The 26,438-nt window shown below is 38.9% G+C and overlaps 1 protein-coding gene across 7 annotated transcripts in view; it reads left to right on the top strand.

The window, feature by feature from the left end:
* FTO (FTO alpha-ketoglutarate dependent dioxygenase) overlaps positions 1–26,438 on the top strand; it is a 243,600-nt gene that overhangs the window by 198,564 nt on the left and 18,598 nt on the right. The window contains exon 10 of one of the 7 annotated variants that reach the window (XM_067004525.1): positions 5,727–5,804. The exons of the other annotated variants lie outside the window; for them this stretch is intronic. Coding sequence (XP_066860626.1) covers positions 5,727–5,775 — 49 coding nt within the window. The 3' untranslated portion in view covers positions 5,776–5,804. The remainder of the gene's footprint in view (positions 1–5,726; positions 5,805–26,438) is intronic. 7 annotated transcript variants of the gene reach the window in all.

The following is a 26,438-nucleotide window of genomic DNA, read 5'->3' as shown; positions in this document are numbered from 1 at the left end:
GTGGGCAGGTAGTGCTAAATTGCTTTTAGGTTTGTTTTCCCGGCGTCAGAAGCGCCACCAAGCCGCCCCGGGAGCTCGGAGCAGGAGCAGGGCTGGAGGGGACGCCCGGACACCCAGCGCCACGTCTGGGGGAGCACTTGTACTCATGGCCACGCCGGGGAGCAGCCGCCCTCAGTCTTGCTGCAGCTCAGCCAGCTGAGCTTCGCCCTGCCTTTCACACGCACACCCTCGTCATTCGCTAAAGGCTTGTCCTACACACAAAAGGCTTTTTATTTTTATCTCGGTGTATATTTAATGGGGACTAGCTTTGCTACCGGCGCCCAGCAGTTCATTCAGCATTTTTATGCAAGAAAGGAGTAATAGCCTTTAGCTTACAGGTAGGGAAACTGAGGCACACAGCGGCGAGCTGTTCCAGCAGGATGAGGGAGCACAGGAGCAGCTGCCGCGCCCAGAACAGCTTCCTGGAAGCTCTTGGAACAACTGGAGTGCGGTGGACTTAAAGAAAGCAAAACTTACTTACATGAAACATGGTTCAGGTGAGAACCAGCAAAATCCTAGATTGTACCGAGTGATGAGCACCAAGTAGCGTTCAGGTTACTGAGCAAGCCTTGTGGCTGAAGCATGCTTTTTGAATACATTCATCAAGAATCTCAGCTTTCTCCAAATGTTGCATAAATTGTTTTAACTTGATGCTTTTTTTTTTCCCCTCTTTGGAATGTTTTTGTATTATGGGAAAAAGAATATTTAAACCCGCCTTTGTCTGATAAGATTTTTAATTCATCATGGGTTTACAGCCAGCACCGGACCCGAGGAACTGTTATGTAAAAAAGGTGTTAGTGCATGCAGAATACAATTAGGTAAAAAGTGCAACATAGAATAGGAAGATAAAAATAGGCTTTGTATGTCAGAAACATAGCAAAAAAACTATCAGCTCTGGTACCATAGAGAATTCTACAAAATCAGGATGCACGGCTGTCTCACTACTTTGAATTTGTAGTCATGTTTTCTGTGTTTAGAAAACAGGAATTCTGCAGTGTTTTCTTCCCCAAAAAATAGTATTTAAAAATAAGGCAGAGGAACAGATGTTCCACACAGAAAGATTTCCCCCTGCAAACAAACTCTGCTGATTTTTCGTGGCACTGCCGGAGGAGCAGAACTAGCAGGGCCGCAGTTAGCAGCGAGCATTACGCACCCCTGCTGGAATGCGCGGGTGTTCGGGGTGATGGGCGGGTGGCAGGGCTGGAGAAAGATGAGCTTGGAAAGGCAGTGTCGATGTGTTACTACCTGCTTGCAGCCATAAGGATAGGGAATCATTTGTGACACTCTGGGGACAATTTTGTCACCCTGACAGTAATGCTGTTATGCACCAACTTGACACACAGGAAGAATCCATAAAGACAGATAAGTAACTGTGAAAGTGGCTGGGGATCAGCCGGAGTGCCACCACTCACCTGCAGTGACAAATAGATAGTCATGAAGGATTGAAAATCCTGCCCAACACAGAGATATGTCAGTCCAGAGCCAGCATCCTGCATGGTTACACAAGGGCTGCAATAAAAATACCCGTAAGACGCACACACAGACGAGCCCCCAGGCATACGGACGGGGAGGTTAACTTCAAAGTGTGTTTGTAGCAGTCTGCTTTGGAGGCTTTTTTTTTTTTTTTGGATACTTGATGTCTTTCACAATTGGGCAAGATTCTGATATTAATTACATTTGGTTGGGCTGATTCCTGCAGTTTTAATTTAAATCAGTACAGGTTAACATTGACACGCGATGCAAACGAGAATTTGGCCAATGTGATTTTAGTGGGAGCCGATGAGTCTGTTTCTAGGTGTCTTTTTTTTTTTTTTTTAGTAATTGTTTTATACCAATAGAGGTCCCCATCTGCAAATCAAATGAAACTTGTGACTGTTAACAAATACGTTCTGCTTTTTAAAAATGTTGTACTTCAGTTGTTGATCTTAGCCATGGGTCATAAAAATCAGTACCCAACCCCTTCTCCTTTAATATGTTGGAGAGTGTCTTAATTTCTGCTGCAAATGAATTTCTCTTTGGAAAAAAAATATTGACTTGAAGTTTTAAAAATATTCTTTAGAAAACAAATGATACGTCCAGTGCTATTTGTTGTTTGTTTCTTTAAGAGAAAGAGATGTAATCTAACCTTCAAGGCCGCTTCTGAATTCAGTCACTTTTCGTGACCTTGTTTTCATTATTCCTGTTGGATAAATTAAAGTTTATTTCTCAGGGAAGAAATGAGTTATAAACAAAGACAGAAGTTGTGTTTTAGTTTTGTTTTGTTTAGTTTATAAACTCTACTTTCTCCCTTTCCCCCTCAGCCTAGCCACTGGCTTTCACTTCTAAGAAATGCTCCATTTGAGACAGTCTCTGAAGTCATTTTGATCCTCAGCACATGTGCTCAGGATTATTTTTTCCAATCTTTAATATTTTTTCTTCCAAAATGGACATTCATTGTTGAGCCCAGAGTTCCCGTGCACACTGCCGGTATCTGGATAACTTCTGCAGTGCACAGAACTGGTGCCGGTTCCCTCTGCTCGGGTACCTGTACCCAGCTCGGACAGCCCCAAGCGCCAACCCCGGCTTCCTTGCTGAGCACTTGTGTACATCAGAGGCAAGCCTGAGTTGCTTTAAGTATTTATTCCGTACTCCAGTACTTTCGTTTTCATTCTTTGCTTCTTTGGCATAGTCTTGGGCACAGACTTTCTGGATGGTTTATGCAAGGTGGGACATGGTGTATTTGGCCAATAAAAATTGTCTCCAAAAAATGATCATGCATATATAACCCAAGTTTATAAATACCAGCCTATTGCACAAATGTTCAGGAGATGAGCCCCCCTACCCTCCCAATCATTACTAACAAACCTTTTTAGATTCTAAAGGACCATTTTTCATGTTTTTTCAGCTTTTATTTTGGTGCGGGTAGGGTTTGGACTTCCTTTACAATCTTGAACATTAAAGCCCTTTTAAAGCAGAGGTTAAGAGTTATAAGTTATTCCAAGTCCAAGAACTTCTTATTTGAGAAAGATGCAGCAAACACTCTGAAACTTACATTAATTAACTTGAATTATAAGAATTAGCAAAGCAGTGTCTAACCTTTTCCCATTTTATCATATTTTTGCAGTTACAATTATTTGAGCTAATCACAATATAGGTCACTTTTTTTTTTCACTAGAAGATGCAATCTTAAAAGCTAAAAAATTCCACGGAAAATATCTCAGTTTTAATAAAGCAAAATCTGTTTAATTTTGTATGAGTTTGATCTGAACTATGATAGTTCAGGTTTCTGATTATTCAAAAACATTTCATTCTGCGTGATTTGAAATTGTCTCCTATTTTCTTCTGCTTGTTCAGCTTTTTGGCAACGGCACTATTATCTTTGATGCATTTTGGACTTTGTATGATAAAGCCATGTAATGGCCTGTAGGAGTTAAATGACTGAATAAATTATAGGAGATGTAGTCTCCTACGAGGAATGTTGACCACAGACCTGCCACGATTCCCACCAAGCTGTATGTCACCATAAGGAATTCAGTTCAGTGTTTCAGACTGAAAACCAAGGGTTTCTGCCCACTTCTGAGTGAGCATTGCAATTTGGAATTATTTGGGCATTATTTGATTAAAAAAAAAATGCAATATATAAAAAAGCAATGGAAATTTCAGGATTTCCTCTGGCATAGAAATTCACGTTTTCATTCAGCTCTATGCAATATGCCATTGGCAAAGCAATTCCCTTCTATACTCAATTGCCCTTGTTGGTTGAACTGAATGCTAATGGAGGAGCTTTTATCTCATTCAGAACATATTAGTCAGAACCCAGAGAGCAAGAGGATACTGCCAAAAGGTGTCTTGCATTGACAGCAAAACTTCTAGCTCTAGAGCTCCTCTTTTCCATTTCCATTCTAATCGTGGCTTTGAGTTGGGGAGGGAAAATGCAGTTATTTCTTGTCACCTCTTAGGAATATGAAGAAAATAACATGTTTGTTTCCCTTTATCCTTCTCTGTTCATCATGCCTTTCACTTAGAAGGCACATGATGACTGCAATTCTTGTGCTTTAAATGGTGCTAAAGCAATAGTTGTTCTTTACTGCTTCGTGGATTTGCAAAGAGACTTGGAAGAGATACTCTATAGTTTTATTCTCTCTTCATAAATTCATGAAAAAAAATTGAATGTGATCATTTATTTATTTTATATATTGGCTGCAGAAAGATGTTAGAAGCATTTTATAATATACTTTAGAAAACTGATAATAGGATATTTGTGTTTCTAATGCTCACATTTATTTAGATACTGTTCATGTTGTCTAGGTGTTCTGAATGTTTTCCATTTATGTGTCCATATTTTTCCATTGAAAACAAAAATGAAGCTATGTTGTTCTGCCCCAGCTTGATGTGTAATATATGCCTATATAAAATATGTGCACGATATGCAGTCAATATATTGGTAATAATGACTTATGTTTCTAACTGTATGTCATCTTAAAGCACAATGGTGTAATAGAAAATTTTTGAAGACTTTAGGCATTTTGTTCTTCATTTGATCTTAGTCAACACAGCACTAGGTTTTGCTAGTAAATACATTTGTCATCAAGTCTTATATTTTCAGCCTGAGTGTTTGACAATGAAAAGCTGAAGTCGTAGTCTGACCAAATTTGCTTCTGCAATCTGAGGTGCAGCACTATTTAATGCCTACAAAATTAAATGGGAAAACTGAGGACAGTTCAGGAAATTAACTTATTTTTTAATTGACTTGATCCCAATAAGTGAACACTTACTGTGTTGCACTGACTTGCCATGTCACTATGTGAATTTGTGTCATTTTTTGTCACTTTCGAGGTTACTACAAAATCTAAATGGAAAAAAAATGCAGATTCCCCCTCCAAAAATGCAATGTATTAGTAATTTTGTGGCAGGAGACTTACAAGGCTATAGACGGTTTTCTGGAGCACTAGATATCTGTCTTTATGCTTTATACATAAGGAAATAATAACTTCAGCTGTTATACTTAGTCATCTGACATGAAGCTGGGTATTTAATTTTTTTGCTGGGGATACTGATCCAGAGTTCTTCCAGAGAATCATCCCTGGGAATCAGGAAAACCAGACTTAGGTTTACTTCCAAACTTGTGATCATTTGATAGTTCAAGCTGCTGCAGCAACCATCTTATCAAACATTTTATGATAGACACTTCAAACCATAATCTCTTAGGTAGGTCCCTAATCATGTGAGTACTGAAAGTACTAGTGGGATCACAAGTGGCAAATGTAGTAAATTTTTTGTACTGATTTGATATTCCATTTATTGTAGGACTTAGTGATAAGTAGTTATCTGTGGAAAGTTTCTACTAAGAAAGTTCTCAGAGAGCCAGCACTGGTCATTGTGCTATATCTGGGTATGACACATTAGTAAGCCAAGCATTTCTGTATTGTATGCTAGCAAGTTGAAATATTTACAGTAATTGGACATTTATTCCATAAATCTGTGTGCACAAACGTGCATATAATGCAGAGGATGTCTAAGGATCCATTTAGCAGAGTATCCCTCTCCTGCAGTGACCATGAGCAGATGTGTAGGGAAGATCAAGACAGGACAATTATTTGTGATATTATATTGTTTGATATTTAGTCCCACATTTAAAGTCCCACAAATAATTAAATAATTAAATAAAGTTAAATAGTTAAATTCTTCCATTTCCTTTAAATCTTCAGACTCATGCACCATGAAGTGATTTCTTTCCTAGACTGTTACCCCAGTTGAGGCCACTGCTCTGTTGGAATCATGTAGGGGTAGGTACAGCGTGTGGGGTGGTAAAACCCAACCCTCGTTGTGAGATGGAGAACTGGAAATTCCTTGAGAAGCATTGGGCAACAGTGAGTAATGGAGATAAGGGAACGGAGAACTGGGGAATCGTGGGGAGGCAGCATGTGGGTAGCACTCGGCTTTAACCAGGTCCTGATCAGTGGCAGGTGTACTAACATAGGCAGAGTTACTTGCATTTAGAGGTGTTACCAAGACATTCCCACATCAGCCCCAATCAGTTTTACCTCATTAATCCTATGTAGTGGAACCCAGGTGCAGCTTCCAGTGCCTTGTACCTTCAGCTTTCTTGCTCATCTGTGTGCTCCTGCACATCTCAAGCTCTGCAGCATTCTCCAACAACTCACTTTACAAATTCCTTGCTCTTTGTTTTCCTTTCTTTTTACTACTGTCTTCCACAGCCTTTATAGTTCCTCTCAGTAGAGAAGGCCACCCAGCTGAAAACCCTGGCTAAATCTGGAACAAAGTGATCTTTTATTAAATCAATTCCTGGAAAGAAATGGACTCTTCCTACTCCAGTCACAGAGGCTGGAGTGCTCACTTTAGAAAGGCTGTGACGGGTCCCCTTGTTTATGGTACCAAAAAAAAAAAAAAACCAGGAATGTCTGCTGTGGTCCATCTGTGCTCCTTGCAGCGAAGCCCCGGCAAGGACTGGTCTGCCCTGGTTAAGAGCTTGCTTGCATCTGTTATGTCCTTGGTATTCTTTCTCTTTGCCCTGTGCGGGGCAAAATCCCTCTGTTCTTAGGAGTGCTGATATTGAATGTCTGTGTAACGACTAAACCAGGACTATGTAATTGTGTCCAAGGGAAGGGAAGGGAAGGAAACCTGGCTTTGTGGGTGTTTGGTTAGAGACAACCACAGTGTTTCCAACCAGTGGCTGAAAATTTGGGAAGAGAGCTTTCCACTGAATGTGTGGTGCAGACGCAAGGAATTGTTTCACAGGAATTAGTAACAAGACCTGCAGTAACAAGACACCAGACAGCTTCTTCTGCAGCCCAGCTCGGGGCTACAGACAAAAGGAGCAAAGACAGTGTCGCTCCTGGGGCTTGCAGAGCTCAAACCCTCAGGTACAAACCAAGCAGACTGTAAATAATACACATAGGTTACAGGCATTATTTTTTTCCTATAATTAGCTATGCAAACCCAGTATTCTGTCTCAGGGCAGATCTGTGACCATATAGTGCATTCCTGTCATGTGGAAAATTTCTGTGTTCTACTCCCTCCTCCCAAAAAGGAGCTACTCAGTAGAGTTTCCGAACTTCCAAACTGTTTCTTGCTAATTTATTTCAAGCAAAGTGCATTTTATAGGCTTATCTACTAATTCTTTTGATGAAAACACAAGCGAAACTCAACCAACTTGAACAGGTTGAATGCCACATCTGTGCAGAAGATAGCAGCACACTTATTTATGGCTCGAAGAAACAGAGTCTAAATTAAGGCAGCTATTGCTATAGAGTGGATAAGCGGCCATTATGAATTATCCTTAATTATAGCGATTTCCTAAACTAATAAACCTGCTAAATCTTTATTGCAAAGGTTAGTTTACACAGTGCATATAAAATCCGCATGTGCTACGCATCAACCACCAGCTGTCTGACAGTGTGTTGCTATTGCAGTGAGTGTTCACATAAATTTTATGTTGGTTATATTAACAGTCAGTCCATATCACTACCCACAGATGCCAGTAGACATAAAAATTGCTCTCCAGTGAGCCTAAATATCCCTAGAAGCTAGTTGTGTCTAATGTTCCATGTAGTATTTGTACGTGAAAGCAGCAGATTGAAAAGTTATTTACAGATGAATATTTCAATCCAGTTAGTTCATACTGGCCTACTTAGCCTTCTTTGCTGGTTTATTTGTATGCTAAATAATTCACTAAAGGTTCTTGTTTACTTTCAAAAGTATTTTCTATGAAATGCAAACAATAGAACCAACTTTAGGTGCTCAAAAGGCTAAACAGCCCTATTTTCAAATGCAGGTCAGGGCCGCAGACAGCATCTTGCAGATGGGCTGTCACTCACAGTTTTACCCATTTAGTTGCTGCTTTTTTTAAAGAATTGCTGAGATTTGATGTTTTCATATGATTTTTTGGCAAGAATGGATTATTTCTTCTTAATTTATCCTTTTTCATGGACAAATGGGAAGTCCTTCGGAGTCTCCCCATTAACCAGACAGTGCTGGCAGCACCCAGCATGTTGTGTGCTATTCAATGGATTCGTGACAGTGCATGGGACTAGCAGGTGCAGTAGATACGTGCTTTCTACTGCTGTAGGACATAAATACTTCATTTTTTGTATGAATTTCTGTTGTACATTTGCTTGCCATTCATTGTATACATTGGTTTCTTTTAATCAGATCACTGGACAAACCTGGCCAGTGTCTGTTCTCTCGCAGATACCCAGGGACCAGAAACTTAGGAGTGCTGTGAATGCAGTGCTATCTAGACCCCAGAGTTCATCCATGTGCTAACTTTATTTTATAATATTGATTTTATCATTTTTGCTGTTTGTAATAGGAGTTGCTTTATTGATATTTACTCAACCCCTCTTTGTGCAGGCGCTGTAGAGTACTTTGTTGCAAGTATTGACATACATCTGCTGGTTGCATCACCACCATCAGCTTATTTCACCCAAATGGTATTCAGATGCTGTAATTGTTTCTTGGTATTGATTTTAGATTGCCTTTATAACGGTCTTCCAAAGACCATAGCACACGTGGTGAGTCTGGCTAGTTTCAATTCAACTGTTTCAACAACAATATGAATCACACCTATTAAAATTGCAACAGCTTAATATTTTAAGTCTAGTTTTGCTTCACAAAGATCTCTCAAGTACGACTGAGACCAGTCAGCTCTTTGGAGATCATGAAGGAGTATCTTAACGCTTCCTAAAGATTAGTTGGTGATTTTTGCAGGCATTCTGAGCTATTCATGAATATTCTATCACAATACTAGGGGTGTTATACTGGCAACGGTGACCTATTTTTGAATAAGATGTATAGTTGCTTGGGTTTAGGTTCACAGAAACATTTAAGAACCTGATATTTTGATGCCTGCATGCCTTGCTGTTTGTGAAATGAGGCCTTTGGGGCAGATCTCAAACAATTGCTAGAAATGGGTGAATAGTGCAAAATACCTTCTGCAGCCATTTCTGTAAAGAATGACTGATTTCACTTTGTTTACGCTCGAGTCCCTTTCAGTCTTTTCACAGATTTGCGAATAAGTTAACTGGCCAGAGTGCCATGGAAGCACATCCCTTCCGCTGTATCCCCCCAAGAATGAAAACTTAGATTGTGGAATTAAAATATTTGCACAAGGAAATACCCAGCCGTGAAGCAGAAGCCTATTATATCACCTAGTAAAATTAACCAATAGAACATGTATAACACATGTTAGCATCTACTGACTGTTATCAATTAGATTTTTATTTATTTTTTTACTCAACAGCAGTAGACCATAATCTTTATCCTCATTTTCCATAATAACAGGAAACCTGAAATAACCTTAGGAAAAAATAAAAATAAAATAGTTGGTGTAAAGTATAGGAAAAATTCTTCACTTGTGCCACTAAAATGTGAGCTGCTGAATTATTACCTACTGGACTGCTTCTGCATTTTGGGCAGCAAATGCTCTGTTACCATAATAGTTATAGAATTAGATATCTATGGAAAGCATCTCCTGGATGAAGTGTAGTTCTTAAAATTAATGTGCATGCTTATTTTTGAAAGCTGCCTTGCATTTTGCATAAAAAAGGATGGTAAATAAAATACAACTAAATATAGAATCCCTATGGAGGTTAATGGGACTTTGCTCCAAAAGCACATAGGCAATTTTGAAAATTTCACTTTGCATTAGGAAGGTAAGTAAATAAATAAAAAGAATATTTCATAAACATGCAAGAGTGTATGTTTATGTTGAGGAGCAACTTTGTTCCACAGGGAATTAGTTTTCCCAAAAGGAGCCAAACTGAACATTGTTAGTATTAAAATACAAAACCCAGCGATATTTGCCAAAATATCAGCAATCAGATTCAGTCCTCATGTGACTGCATCAGACAGAAGACTTGGTCCCCCAGTGCTAGCTGGGGGGTAAAGGCAAATCAGCAGTACTTCTGCAACAGACAAGTGAAGGAAAAAGGAAGTCTGTATGAAATATTACTGTACTTGTTGTGAGACGGCATTCTTCTTCAGAAACTGTCCTGGTTGTCAGTGCTGTCCTACAGAATACACAGATTTAAGGAAATTATTCTGTGTAATTTTATAAGGAAAAAATACATAGATTTCTCTCTAATTCATGCACTGAGACAAAGCTTACGAGGAGCTAAATTACCTGCTTTATGCTACGTTGTATTTTGATAAGAGAGGCTAAACACGGAGCAAGTCTACTAGCTATGTGGGAAGCACATATTTTCTGACAGAGGAGCGTGGCATCCTCGTGCTGATTCTCCACTTCCCACCTTGTGAGGCCCCTTCGTGAATTCAGGGGACATTTCCTCTGGTTGAGGAGCTCAGGACTGGGCCCCGGCCTCGCCAGCTAATTGGGCAGAGAGCTGGCAAAGGGAACACGCGAGACACGCGTCGGAAGGGAGGCAGACAGGCATCCTGCAGCAACTAATTCACCCACGTAACACATCTTTGAACTGTCTGAGGCATACCTAACTGTTTACATGCTACCAACAGGAGTAAATAGGCTGAACAGAAGGAAGAGACAGAGTTGCTGTGAAGAAAGAAAAAGATTACAAGACAGCCCATCTGCTAGCGAGTACCTGTCACCTCCAGTTACAAACCCAGGCAGCCCTACCTCAGAGCAACCAGAGACCAGTTTATTATTCAAACGAGAGAGAGAGAGAGCGCAGCTAACTTAGCCCTCCGCTCTCTGTCTGGTACGGTGTCAAAACATCAGTTTGGGGGAATCTCGTGGACAGAATAGCGAGGGTAAGGTGACTCTTAAACTCTAACAAGAAAATCGCTAAAAGAACTTACAGCTTCATCAAAGCTAAGTGGCTGTCCTCGCTAATAGCTGCGAAAGGGACTGAACGTGCTGGCTGTTGGGTGCAGACGAGAATCCTGCCAAGGAAGACACTGCTGGCACTGGGAAGGAGAATTATATTAATAGCTAAGGTAATCTTGTTATCCTTAAGAATCCTGATTATAATCATTTTTAAAAAAACAACCACCTGTTTATTTTGTCATTGTGCTGTACAGCTGACAAAGGCACTTTCAGAGGGCCTTAAATTAAGCCACTTCATTTTCTCTTTGTAATACCTATTGCTTTATATCTACACATATTATATAATAGGTACAGTAATGCCTGTTGTCTTTGGAACCCTGTCGTTTGTGCCTACAGCCAGGTGAAGTTTCTCTCCTGCCATTAACATCGTCAAGGTCAGGTGGAGTGGTCGCAGTCAGTTTTCACTGCTCTTACAATGTTTTTGTTTTATCTAGCGTCCCTTGGAGAACAGACAAATTGGGTGCATGCATGTAGCAGGCCATCTTGACATTGATTTTTGAAGCTTCATTAGATAAATGCTGACATCATAGATTGATGTCTCTTTAAAACAGTGCCTCGCACAGAACCATTGGGGGAATCAAAAATATTGACTTCCCATGTTTGTGCAGAAGGCCCACTGGAGAGCTCCCGCCTTAATGGGTCCATCAATTTGGGTGTTCTTTAATTATTCTAATTGTACACCTTGCAGCTGGAAACTGAATTTATTAGCACTTCTGGCTAGGTAGTTGCACCTTTAGCAGAAAAAAAAAATAGCAGTGGATGATAGTGACTTCTGTCTACTTTGTCATTACATCTTGAATTACTCGCTAATTTGTTATTATTATTATTTGCTTTATTATGGGCTAATATGCCTTTGTAATGTGGTGGTAAAAATGAATAGGGCTGTGGTGATGGGCCCATACAGAGGCCATGGGGCTATATGGTACTTTAGAGAAATACATGCTGGTAAAATAAAGTTGATGGTTTTGTTCATGTTTAACCCCTCACCCTGGTACCATCAATAGATTGAAGACATCATTTGTATCTGCAAGTGTTTGTTTAATTAAGACCTCCTAAAAATCTTTGCTATTGATTCATTCCATTATCTTATTGATTAACTGCACTGGATCATGTACTTGCTCTTTAGTGGAAGGCAACAGTTTCAGCCTGCTGTCATTTATCCACAGATGTGAACAGTAAGCAATGTTCAGCATCCATGTCTGCCAAAGTGTCTTGTGTTTTAATGAAGTACTGGCTGCAATTCCCTGTATTACATGAGAAAAGCCAGTTGTCTCCTGCTGGTGGTGTGACCAAGCATAAAGGTTTTCTTCCAGTTATTCATAAAGCAGCTGCTTACCAGGGAATGTTAGAAAGTTGTGCTTTGCGTTTGTATGTTAAAATCTAGAGGTTTCAAGTCAGGGCAGTAAATTAACACAGATGACCTGCGTATTTAATTTCCATGCATTTGGATTATTTTTTTCTTTCCTGGAACATAATGCAAAGCAGGACGTTTCTGTAATATGATGTCATATTTGTACCTCGCAGCCTCACCTTGGGGAGTTTGCTGCATGACCTAGTATTAATGTATGGGTATATCTGATAAAAGCATCACACCACTACCTCTCCGAAGATTTTTCTCAGGAAAATAATTCAGTCAGTACCATGCTGACTGCTGAAGAATTGGACTCTGGCTACATTTGTGCAGCCGCCTGTGCTCTTGTTTATCAGCTCTTTGCTGTCTTTGTACAGCCAGGTCCCTTCCTTACACCGGTGTGATGGCAACGTGGCACGTGGTGCCTTATTTTACAATTCCAGAAATGAGTTTCCGTGTTGGTCTTAGAAATGCTCACGCCGCCTCTCAGTTTTTTAGGGGATACCATTAGTAGCAAGAAGGTTGTGGTGACTGACAGTAAAATTATGGGTAAGTTTAAAGTGAAGGAAAAATCCTAGCCCTGCATTTTCTCCTTCTGTCTTGACATTTGAGTGACAATCCAGATTGGTCTGGAGTAACTGCCAATATGTCAGTGGAAAATTTTAAAACATTATGCATGCCATATTGAAGTGTTTCATAGGAAATAGGGCACATATTCTTTATTTTCACATGCAGCTCTTTCTTGACATTTCCAGTGTACTGTATGTACTGTGGGTGGTCTCTTGGTGAATGCCAGCGGGTTCTTTGTTGCCATTGTGAAGGGAGGTCTCAGCAACTCCCCCCGTGACAAAATAGCTACTTTTTTCCTCCCTTTTTTATATAAAATGAAAACTCCAGTTGGGCTGTTTTAAAATTCTAGTTCAGTTGAGACTTTTGTGTTTAGTTAAGTTTATATATCTGCTGGCATGCGTTGTTAATTTAAGCCAAACCCTCAGCTTTACCTTGGCAGAGAGACTGATTTTGTTGGGTTCCCTGCACCCTGTTAAATGAGCTAGTACCAAAACAACATCCAAAGGACAAATGACTGTGTTCTGATTACTTTTCAGGGTCTTTGATGGCAGCAGTAAGTCCTGACTCAGCCTTTAAGATACCTTAGTATGGTAATTTTCAATGCCTCAGGTTATTTGTAACTGCAGAAATACTAAAATTAATCACAAAGAAAAAAGTTCTTTAAGTTCTGGTTCTTTAAGCCATCTCTGAGAGCATTCACACGTGTGGAGTTTTTTTGTTTTTCTTTTTAGGATCCATTTATATGTAAATAATCTCTCCTGTTAAGATGTGAAATTGTAATATTTATGATATAAATATGTAATATGTATAATATTTGAGAAGTTGTTAGCCAAATTCTGGAATTGTACAGGACAGGGTAGAAAGGACTGTCTTGTTGCAGGGAAGTCCTTTTTCTCCCTTCTGGTCCAAAATGGTGAATTTCTGCATATTTAACCCTGCTAGCTTCATTGCTCTGGTGCTACTGCTACGGGAGATGTGGCAGTCTCTCTGGTGATATCCTGGAGGGATAGAACAGACCTAGAACTGAGTTGTGTGTTTGGTGGGGAAGTGGAGAAGAAGAGAAATACTTGCTGGCAGGTCCGTGGAAGGCTGAACGGCTAAGTGAGTGCAGTGCTAGGGGTGTCAGCACCAGACCAAGGCGGGGGTGTTGTTCCTTACTTTGATAGGGCTTTCTCAATTAGCAGGCTTGGCATCTATCTGGTATGCTTTCCATTCCATGTCTGGCTTGCATTTTTTGCTTAGCTTTGGTCTGTTCCCTTTCTGGGTTCTAAGCACTTAGCGTGATTAGAGAACAGAGCAACTACTGAGCCAGAATGGGTCTTGTCCAATTCCTTACCAGTAATTGAAATGATGAGAGAAAAGCTCCATGACGCCCATCTTTCTTCATCTGCAGACGGGCTGATTTGACTCAATATACACAAATTACAGTGCAGTAAATTCACTTTACATAGTCATACCCTAGAAGGCTTTAAATTAACTGCAGTTGGGTACTGATGGCCTTCTTGTTGAGGTCCCAGTTTTGCAGGATCAAAAACCTATACTATATGCTACTCTGTTAAGTGTACCCTGGCTGGCTCAGGGATGCTTACGGGAACATCTTTGGATTATGATTTGGACTTTATTAGTTTTTATTTACAGAAGTAAGGAACAAAATGGTTTCAACGTGTTAACTGGAAAACAGACTGTTTAGGTTTCTCAGTGTTCTAAGATCCATTACTTTGTGATCTGAAGTAACTCATATATATCTCTACAGTAAAATCTCTACAGTAAGATGTAGATATAGAGCAATGATATAAAGGGCAGACATGAGTCTCAGGAAAAATATCAACATTTTGAATATTTTCTATATGGACAAAAAGGCAAATTCTTGAAAATTTCCTGCAGCCTTCAACTCCAAGACACCTGAGCACAGACTAGTGTAAGTATTTTGTGTTCCCAAAACCTATTTGAGTTTTGAGGGGTTTTTTGTATTGTATTCAGCTGAAATTTCCAAATGAAAGTTACTTTTTTGAATGTGAGATTTTTATATGAATATGAGATGTTTTGAAAATGAGATTTACTTACTTTTTAATTTGGAAACATCCGTCCATAATATCTTTGAAACGTTCAATAAGATGAAACTGACCTTTTCCACCGACTTTTATGGCTTCAAGAAATTAGGATTTTCTGGGGAAAACATGTTTCATTGAAATGATCCCATCTAAATCTAGTGAAGATTTATTATTTATCATGGACCAAATCTTGCTTTCTGTACCTACATAAATAGTTAATGAAAGTGCTTCCAAGCATAAAGCATGAACTATTTGGACCAATGTTATAAAGTGCTTTGAGCTGGGAGGAATAGAAGCTGGAACATGGAAGTTACATTACAAGCAGAGTTATTTTTGTTCTGTAGAAAAACTTTTAATTGTCAAAGACTTGAAAAAGAAAGTCTCTTTCTTTTCTTTTTGAATCCTACAAGAGTTAACTTGAACACACATTGGTCATATTTTATTGCAGTTGTCAGAAGCTCAGTGACTGTTCTGATTATTGATATTTAGGCAGCGATCAATTGAACAATTAAAATCAACAAATAAAATTTCCCTGATCTTCAACCTGAGCATGAGCTCCCAGTGGAAAGGACTTATTTTTAAAGCTGAAATTTCTGTGCTTAATGCCTTTGCCAGTTTACAGCTTTGCCGACTGGGATATAGAAAAGGATTTCACAAGGCATGGCACCTTGGGCTTTTATGGGCAGTCAACTTACATTATTCATGTAATAGATACCTGAACTCCTGTATTGTTATGTAACATCAGATACAAATAAGTTGTTTTAGAAGAAAATAACACATGTAATTGCTGAAACTGGCACAAATGCCTGCAGTGCTTTGAAATTTGAACTGGAAAAAAAATACATCTTGAAGTAAAGTCTAGATTAAAAAGATGAAATTTTGGGGGGTACATACATTGTTAATCTTGCTGTCATATTTAGATAATTTTCTCTAAAAATTTGCAGTTTACCCTTTTACTAATTCTGAACGTGCTTCTTACGTATTACTGAACATTTTATCAAAGCAAATGGGCATCTTGTCTGAATAAAAACAGCAGAGTAAGACTGTTTATGTTATTATGAGGCATTGCAAGCTGAAAGTTGTCTCATGAAGTATGTTTGGAAAAAATAAACCAAAGCTATGTGTGACTTTCTTTTTTAGTATTACTAGTGGAAACATGTATGAGATAGCTTGCTCGATAGATGGGGACCACCATCAGTAAATGTAAGAACCTGAGTAAGTACTTGGGAAGCATTCCCATGCCAACCCCTTGGCTGCTGCCAGTGCTAGCAATTTCCAGGTTAACTTTCATGTGGAATGCTGTGGAGCGGAACTGTCCTAAAATGCATACTTCGTATCAACCCATTCCTTGACTTCCAATGCAAACTATAACTGCCCTTGTATCTAGCATGTTAGTCAAAAAATTACATAGAAAACACTTCTGCAAATAAGATTGTCAGAATTTTCACTGATAGGAGTAGGCTTTTGTTATTTGTTTGCATCTGCTTATATTGTTGGTTAATTTGGTCTTCCAGCAAAGGATTTGGTAGTTCATTCCACACCAGTGGGGACAAAAAATAAATAAATAAAGTACACAATAGCACAATCTAGAGAAGTAAATAAACAAAAACCTCTGTAGAAATTCTCTGTAAAGCATTTTCTTGTAGAGATTTCTTTTTAATTTGTTTTGTTCGCCTTCCATCTGAGCCCAGATATGTACCCATTAGGATTTCTTGGAGGCTGTAGCAAGCTAAAACAGTCACGACTGTGATTGCTGGTGCACACATGTTTGTTCTGTCCTTTTTTCCTACAGACAGTAGCATACATTTTTCTGACTCTTTGAGGGCTACCCTAGCAGTCTGCCATAAATGGGAGATTGTTACTCTGGAAGAAGGATCCGAAGGCATGGAATGCGTGTTGATTTTCACTCAGTCCAAAAGATGGGACTATCTGTATTCTTCCCCTTGCAATTACTGCATCTCTCTATAGAGACAGATATAAACAGATACATTTTCACCTGAAGATGCAACAATGAGCAAACTTGTATGAATTGCCTTTGTTTCCTGACCACTTATTGCCAGAACACTGAAGTTTACTTTTAATCTTGTCTATACTTTTGCAAAATCCCTGAGGAGAAGAAGCTGATTTATGTACAGCTTAGCCCGAAGCACTTGCGTCACTGTATGATTTTGTATTGCTTGCTTAATAGACCACAAAAGTCAACATCTCTTTGGAAGAACAATTTGTGCTTAAAGTAGTCACAAATTCCAAGAGATCCTGTTAAGGCAGGATGTTGTGAGAAACCCAGAGCTGGAACAAAAACTCTTGTTTCCTAATTATAATGTTAATACTTGGGAAACCTTAAGCCACTCTGTCTTGGTTTATGTCAATAAAGGTTTGGTTTTTCTTCTTTGTTTCATGCCCATCCTGCTTTGGGAAGTTGGAATTAAGCCAACAATTTTAGCAGCAACATAAGAAAGTTCCAGTCATCTATTATCATGGATGCATATCTTTTATGATACGAGCTCAAAAACTTCCGTTCACAGGTTTATGGGAAAAGCGAGGTTGGAAGAGGCTTCAGGAGTTGTCTATGCCAACTTCCTGCTTAAAGCATTGTCATTGGTGAGGTCAGATCAGATTGTGCAGGGTTTTAACCAGGTGGAGGTCAAAAACCTCCGAGTATGGAGACTGCGCAAGTTCTCTGGGCAACTTGCTCTGCTGTTTGGCTGTCCTCGTGGGAAGAAAGTTTCTTCTTGTATCTGGTCAGAATCTCTCGTTTCAGTTTCTGTTCTCTCTTGTCCTCCTTCTTTACATGTCTCTGAAGAACCTGGCTCCATTTTCTGTCCAAAGTTATCTTGGGATGATATGCTTTCCTACAGTGCTTGTTTGTAAGTGCCTGTGGAACCAAGACAAATGTTGCATTTGGTCATATGCACATGTTCGGTGTCTTAATTAGGTTCCGTGGAGGTATAAGCAATTTAATCCTTAGTCTTACAGAAGCACAGAAGTGATGTGTAGCCATATTCGTGCCACGTTTTAAGTAGCAATTTAATGTTTTCATATTTGAAAGATTAAAATAATAGCAATTCTACACACATCTATGTAGGCTGCAGCACTAGCACACTTGCAGTAACGGCTACTAAGAGGCTGCCAGTGCATCGTTTGTGTCCGTCTAGATCTCGTGTTCCACACACCTGCAGTGGGAGCTCTGTAGGGTTCAGTTCTGAGCAGGCCTGTTTAATATGAGGCATTACAGGTGTTTGTTGTTGTGGTGGGTTTTTTTGTTTGTTGTTTCCTAAAATAAACATTAGTTACATGGAAAAGATCTGGTATAACAGTGCTTATCCTGGTTACTTTATTCACGCTAACTTCACTGGTTTTCATAGGATGTGGCTTGTAGTCTGCGCTCTTACAAAAGTGCACTGCATACATTTACACAGGAAATTAAGCACTGAAGCTAATGGAAGATTGATGAGAAAAAGCTCATTGTCAGCATGCCATGGTATTGCATGCTGTATCCAATTCGTGCGTCCAGCGTTAGGAGGTTTAGAGGAAGTGCATGAAATGTATGGTTGCCTGGTTTCTTGAATTATCAAATACAAAGCCACACATGACCAGTTCTGAGAGATGAATATAACCCCCTGATGATGTAAAATTATGGAGTTCTTCTGACAGCCACTGATAAAGCCAGCTGATCTGTAGAATACGTCCATTCCTTCACACATATGTCCATTCCTTCACACAGCTGAAGTTGCTGTTTTCACCTGGTCGTATTAGAATGATTTCATTTTATTTCAGGAAAATCTGTTTCTAATACCTTAGACAGATCCTTAGTGGTTTCTGTTGTGATGAATAAATTTCTTGATCTCAGGCAGCAACCAGAGCTCCTAGCCTCCTCCTGCAGAAGTCACAAATCATGCTTTGTATCTTTGTATTCTCTGTATGCGTTCATTCCAATAATGCACATGAACTTCGTTCCACAGATGGCTAAACATTCCCAGCCTGCTTAAGCAGGCTACATGGACCTCTGTAAGAGAATCAGTAGTTCTGTGGAGAGGTGTCACACAGTGAGTGCATGTTTATTGACTTTGATGAGTCAAAATGAAAGTAATAAATATTTTGTGGGATTAACAGACTTACTGAGGTGCAGAGTTGATAAGTTACTTACATGTGCTGAAGCAAAATGTCTTGGTTTTATTTTAATCTTGACCTTTCCACCAAAAAATCTTTCTGTAGTTTTGTTTTCAGTATTTTTGAAGGGGAGAAGAAATAAGAGCTTTTAAAAGGCAGCATGGCCAAATATCTTGATGTATGGGTATAAATGGTGTAGTCATCTTGTCTGTTCAGCTGTGTGTCGTGGAAAATCTACATGTTTCCATCTTCATAGATGATAGCAATCTGAACTGCAGTTAATCTGCTAGATTTTTGCTGTAATCAGTATTACTGTTGTGTCTTGACATAAGTGTATGGTTAATCTGATCAATATTAGCCCCCTTCTGCACATGCATAATACTTTTTAAATATTCATGATATAAATATGTAGAATTCCAAACAAGCACACAATATATTTGATGAAAATAATTATGTAACCACTTCAACTGGCTTGCTCCTGTTTTTTATTTACTTTTTTTTTTTTTTTCTGTATTAGCATTACCATCATACAGGTTAATTTGAGCATCCTACTAGGAAGACTATCATATGTCAGCTTAACTTCATTAAATTTATACTGTACTTCATTTGCTCATTCTACAGCAGAACATGTGTTTTGATTAAGTTGGTGCTCTGATGTTTTCCTTTCATTCCCAAATAGCAAATTTGTTCACTCATCATTATGAAGCTAGTAACTCTGGAGTGCACAGTGTCACTTACCGTTTCATACCTTCGAGTCTCTGCTGTAAAAGAGTAGATTTGCCAAGACAGTAACCTGCTTCCCAGCCATTTGGTCCCTTGCAAGACAGTGATGCTTCAGTGTGAGGCTTCTCCAGCCATCCCATCAGTTTAGCAAAGGTGTCGTATCAGCATAAGCTCAAAGTATGTCATGTTTCAGTCCTTTCTCCTTGGTGAGAGTAAAGTGCTGAACGAAACAGATTCAAAATAGATTCTTATAATGAGAAGTATCATCAAGGCTATTGTATTACATTTAAAAAAAAATACTATAAGTAAAGTATTTTTATTTCCTATGAGGGTAGGGCTTGGAAAAAGGATACACAAAAGACTTCCACCAGCTTCTGGTGTTAATATTGTTAGGAGAGATAGATAAGCAAAAATAGCAAGGAAGTATCATCCAGATCTGTAAAAAGAAAGCTAGTTTAATCATATAAGGCAACGTATGCACCCAGAGAAGTTTACAAAAAATTTGTAACGATAATCATGCTAAGTGATTTATATACTCAGAAGAATTAATTGCTAATAACACCTTAAGGAGCAGGAAATAAGGCACAATCCAAGCAACAGCGTGCGTTTGCCTCTCACTTTTCTGAGTATTTTTAGTTTCTCTTAGCAAGATAAAACAAGCTGAAGATATACAAAACTAATTAAAAGCAAAACCAAAATACTGATGTTTTACATCTGTTTGAGGCCCCAGAAATTATGGTAAAGGAAATTGAGCAATCCTGAAGAATAAAATATTAAGGCACATATTTTGAGTGGAACAGAGGGTGATTGATGCACTACAACTGTAATAAGGAACTGCCGAAGGTTGGTAAAGAAGGAAGTGTATGGAGATGAAACCAAGCATACTCAGAGGCCAGAAGAGGTAGCCAAAAGGTCAGAGAGACCAGCTAAGTGTCTTTTGGAAGCTCAGTTTTTGGGGCTTGATCCTATGCCAACTAAGAAGAAGAGGGAGCAGTAATAACTGAATGAGCCCTAAGATACTTAGTATGAATTACAGCAATAGGCAAAAGGTGTAGCTGACATAAAATGGGGCAAATTAAGATTGCAGCTGAGGACCTTTGGGGCTCATAGGGCCTAGCAGATTTTTTTATTTCTGGTAATTCCTATAAAAACAAGCAAAAATTTATTACGAGTCTTAAGCAGTAACTTTTTTTTTCCACCAACAATTAATTAAATCCATTATCTACATTATTACAGGGTGCATAAGGGGACTTGAGGGGTTTTTTTCAGAGACTCTATAGCAGATATGACTGACTTGGTCGTTCCAAAAATTTGGGATCAAATCTGCAAGCAGTATCAAGCTCAAATTTCAATTCCAGGTTGCTGTGCTCTAGCCCCTTGCAAGCTGTGTGGTATTTCCTACCTCTTGGTTATACTGTCCTGTTCATGGCAATATGCCTACTACTTAAGGTTACTCTACTCTCATTAATTAATTAGCCATAAGTTAATTTCTTTGCAAGCAGAATCTCTGATCTCATTATGTTGTCTTTAAAGCTGAAGGCCTCAGATTTTCTTTTTTACTTTGATACCACTCTAAGAAGCATATTCTTTAACTTAAAGGACTGTGTCTCCGAGGACTGAGCTGGTTGTCTGAAAAACTGACAGTTTGGGAAATCATAAAGCAATATTCACATATTTGTTCAAAGCTTACAAAATTCAGTGACTGGATGTGGAATATGGGTCATGTCCTTAAAATAACCTGTGCTCCATGGATTGCCTTGCGATGGTGCACTGAAGAATTACTCTCACAGGCTGCCTGGCCTCATGGCTAAACACACAATCAAGTCAGTGGTAACATGACGAAATCATTCTGCCTGCCCTGTGACACGTGAGTCTTCTTCTAGGGATATGTGTGTATTTTAGCTAATAGCTGTGACTCTCCTTGTTGTACTCCTTCCTGGATTGTATAGCAGCCACATGTTTAAAAGTTTGTATACTGATCCATGACTCCTGTGTAGTGCATTTGTGCTTTGGGGTGTTTCTTTTCAGAATAGGTTGATTTTTTTATTTATTTAGGTTTTTAAGATAGATGGCCATTACCAGTACATGGGAACAACAGTCACACTTGATATGTTGCATATACTATGAGTTTAATGTTTTTTCCATTGCACTTCATTTCCCTAATGCTACCCGAGGTATTTCGAGACATATGCATCCCTGTCTTCTGTCTTTCAGAGTTAACTTCAACCTGAGCAATGAAATCTGGGTGCTTTTTAGAGCGTTAAATCTGGCGAGTGGAAATTTGTCATGATGTCTTTCAGGACTACCAGGTGTATGTCAGATAGCGGGAAAGTTGCTCCGCAGGTAACTCGAGGCTCTCTGAGCACGCCTGGTACATGAAGAAGCCATTTGTATCCCACTGAGTCCCGCAACGTTGAGCATGGTGCTGAGATTTACACAAGTCCAATCTATGCAACTGATAAGATGGCTGCAGCAGGGTAGCAGCTGTATGACCCAAAGCATTGCTTCTCATGCCTCAGAGGCTGTGGCACTAGTGGGGTTTTGGGGGTGGGTTTTTACCTTTTTTTTTTCTTTTAAGCTGGGTCAAAGCTACTGTGAAGGGTGCATTTTATTAAAGTAGGCAGCTGGAAAGCAGTTAGGTGGAAGAGCTCAGGAAAGGAAACCAAGTTGCCTCTTGGGCATGCAGTGGAAACACTGGGTCAAAGGTAATGTATTGGCAAAGGTCCTGAATGTCTCTTTCCTTATATTACTTAGGGTTGCCCCAATGCTTTTAGACAGAATTATTGTCAATGGTATTGATTAGATGTTCTGATAATCTAGCAAGCTTCATGATGTGTTAAATTTCCTTCTTTCACGTGGCTTTAAGTGTGGAAGAAGGATATGTAACTGCAGAACTCTCAGTGGACACCACCGAAGTCTGACTGCTTGCCATCAGATTGTGCTGTGCATGCCAATTTCAATTAGTCACTTGCCAGTCGCTCTTAATACTTTCTAGCAATTCATCAAATCTGTGTATCCCTGCTATAGCATACTGTGTGCTTCTGGAGTTTTATCTTACGTATTTATCAGATGAGATTACACATCTTGGTATGAGAATAAAAAGCATCAATTTAAGCATGGATTAAAATTCTGCTGCTCTTCAAACATATTTTTAAGAGTGAATGTTTATACTCAAAAGTGGGGAAAGAAAACATGGACTCCAGGATAGCAAAATTATCCATATAAAGCCATTTGTCAGCACAACAGCAGAAGTGATGTTTGAACCTAGAAGTTAAAACTTAAAATGCGTTTTGTAGAAAACCTAACTTCACATAAGCTTCTGATTTCTTTTGCGTAGTCACACCGATATTAGTTTTATATATAAATTCCTACTACGGAAAATATTTTCAAGTTGTAAATCTACTTCAGCTTGTGTTCTGAAGCAGTGATAATGTGAGAGGAAGGGTGTGATTTTTCAAGACCCCATCCTTTTATCAGTGCATGTTCACGTACGGTAACTTCGAGATATTCCCATTTTCCACCACCACAGGCATGGAAGAGCTGTTACTGCAGATGAGACCGTGACTAGTTTTGTCCACGGGGCTCCCCTGACGTCCCACCAAATAGCAGCTCCTCCCTTGATGCCGTCGTGGGGAACAGTGGTGGGGCAGCATGGGAGCTTTGTTGTAGTCGGTCAAAATGAGCCACACTGCGGCAAGAAATGGGTTAACAATTGTATTCTTACTTCAGCAAACGCACAATAAAGAGCTAGATTAGTAGAGATGAAAAATTTATTGCAAAACTGCCACAGTATTATGAAAAACAAAATGATTTCATTGAGCAGTAGTTCTGTTACTCTAATCCTGACGATAAACTCCGTTACAATAATAATAGGAGAAAAACTAATTGCAGTGAGGACAGAACAAATCTTTTTTAATCCTCGTTGTCATCTCAACTAAATCCAAACCCATTTGTATTAACCTTTGCTGACAGAGTCACATGACGGACATAATTTCTTGTAATTTACCAGCAGTAGATCTAACCTTTCTTCATCAAATATTCATAAAGGCATGATTCTCAATGATTTTCTGTCTCTTTTCATATTTACAGCTTGTTGTCTTCTTCCTTTTTACTATAATTTGAACACAATTGAAGTCAGATGGAATTAAAGTTAAATTGCTTTAGTGGCTACAGTACCTGAAAGCAAAGAATAACTAATTGAAATTTCTTACAAGTAGAGATCATGCTGTACCCTGGTGTGCCTGCATTAAGCAGTCCAAATGTCCTTTTAAGGGAGGAAAAAAGAAAAAAAAGAAAAAGGAAAAAAAGAAATGGCATCCATTCTTGTCACTTTCATAACTGTTTAAAGTATGTGTGTGTCCTGTGTACCTGTATATACATAAAAACACACAGAGAATTGAAAATACAGCCTATGTGGTTTTATTGGATCCTTGCATAATGTATTTGAGTCATGAAAAGAAACACTGTGGGCTTGATTCCTTATTTAGGTGTAAATAAGAATAACCACTGAAGTCAACTCAATTATGCTAGTGTAAAACTGATATAAAAGGTTGAAGCTAAATCAGCTTAAGACAGTGTAGAAGTGGTACGAGACTTGTGCCATGCGTCTTTATTTATCTACAGGCTGTAGAATGCACTTCCAAGTTGATTTTTTAATGAGGAAACAAGACTCATGTAATGCAAATATCTGGTATAATGCCAAATATTAAATGGAAATTCATACATTTAAAATACTATAATGTGAAAAATTCTCAGAAATATTTTATATTTGAATTTTAAGATGAATAGGTGGTTGTTGTAAACGTTCTTTATAGTTCGGTATTACCATGCTCGTTCTCTCAGAATAGATCATGGAAAAGTGAAAACAATATAAATGATTTAAAATATACATAGCTTTAAAATGCAAAGCATACTTTGTCTTCATCAATTTGTTGTCCAGTTTTGGGTGCATGCCAGCCTGTGACTGAGCTGCTGGGACCTTGCTCAACATCTTTCAGGTATGGCTGGCGTTCTTTTCGTGAGCAATCCCTACTGCCTGATGCAATGAGCTGCTGAGAGCCATCAGCTCCCATCGATGTCACCAAGAAGTGACTGTTCAGCACCTTGTAGCATTAAATCTCTAGAGGACAGAGAGATCTAGAGACTCCTAGGTAGTGAGATATTACTAAAGATTAGTGACAAAAATGTCTTAAAGTTACATTTGTCATAACTTATTCTAGTAGAAAAATGGAGAGGGTTCTGTTATTTGTGCCAGGTTCCTGTCTAGGAATGACCAGAAAAAGAGCACTGATTAAAAACACTTGCTTCTTTCCTCAAACCAGTTGTCATCAATGAAGGAGTGGATGAAGAGCCATTAAGTGACAGAGCACTTTCTGAGCTTTGAAGGAAGTGTTTTAAATTCGTTTCATCACAGAATTACATTTCTACACACCTGCAATCTATATTTCCTTGAGCTTTCTGTCCTGTTTTTTTTTTTTACCTATTGCATCCATTGTAGGGTTGGATTCAGATTTAAAGGTGTGTGGTCTGTTATTGCCAAATTAAGAGAGAAGGTAATCTGATGGAAGGGAAGATCTGAAACCAAATAGTTGTGTGTGGAAGAGATGGTTACAACCTGGAGATTTTTTCTTTCCTTTTTCCATATCACCGTGTTTTATTAGATTCCTTTAGAGTGGAAGATAAATGGAACCCCTGGTTGAGGCATGAAGGGTTCTGCAGGATCTTAATGCGGCTGATTACTCAAACATGGTGACGACACGGAAGGAAACCACACAGGGTTCTTTCACATTTAATATTATATATATAATTTGTTTTTTATAGTGAGCTGGTTATGTTTGAATAGGTCGAACCTCTTGCTCTTTTGGGAACACGAAGGAGGACTCTGAACAGGGAAACACACAGATGCATATACTGAAAGCTTGGTTTTAGTCTATTGGTACTCTAAAGAGAGAGCTTTAAAGTGTCTGGCACGTTGTTACAGGTTATTTCCAAGGTAGCTTACTTCCTGGTGATGTGTTCCTATCCCCTGATTTATGGCAGTCAAGAGCTACAAGACAATTCAAAGTTACTATGGAAAAAATATGTTCTTCTTTAGCAGATATGAGTCTTGACGTAAAGTTTGAGTTTAGACAGTCTTTGTATTTAAAGTTGAGATTATCGACATGATTATAATGCTTGTGGTAATTCCAGTGGACAATAATGAACACAGTAATGAAAACTGTACAGAAATTCAAACGCAGTGCTGCAAATGAATCTCAGACACTGTAACTTGCAGATCTGTTCATCCAAAAAGTGTGAACAGCAAATTAGCAGTCTGCTGAAAAACTTGTCTTTCCATCAGTCCCTTAGCAAGGGCAGGAGGTTATTGGGACTAATCGAGTTGTTCTTCTGGTCTTGTGGGTATCCAGTGAGGCCTTACCGTTTCCCAGATGACCTTGGTCCTGTAATGCACTGTAAAGGACTGACTTTCTCCATTAATAGTTTGTTTGCGAGAGCTGGAAAGATGACTTGTAATACAGCTGCTTTTTCCTTCCATAATCACATTTTGAACAAGCAGATGATGTCCTTTGATTCAGTTTGACCTTGTACGTTATGGTCATTCCAGGATGCTTTAAGAGAAACAATGTAAATGAAGTGAAGCATGCAGTGGGATTGTTTTCTTATCTGGAATACATTTGAGAAATTACATGGAAATTTGTAATTATAGTTAAATATATGTGCATATGTACCTTTTGTCCAATTCTCCTTTCAGTTTAAAAAAAAAAAAAGTTATTTTATTAAAAAGTTAGAC

This window comes from Anser cygnoides, chromosome 12, assembly GCF_040182565.1.
Source record: "Anser cygnoides isolate HZ-2024a breed goose chromosome 12, Taihu_goose_T2T_genome, whole genome shotgun sequence".
Classification (NCBI taxonomy): domain Eukaryota; kingdom Metazoa; phylum Chordata; class Aves; order Anseriformes; family Anatidae; genus Anser; species Anser cygnoides.
This window is presented reverse-complemented; position numbering and strand designations above follow the sequence as displayed.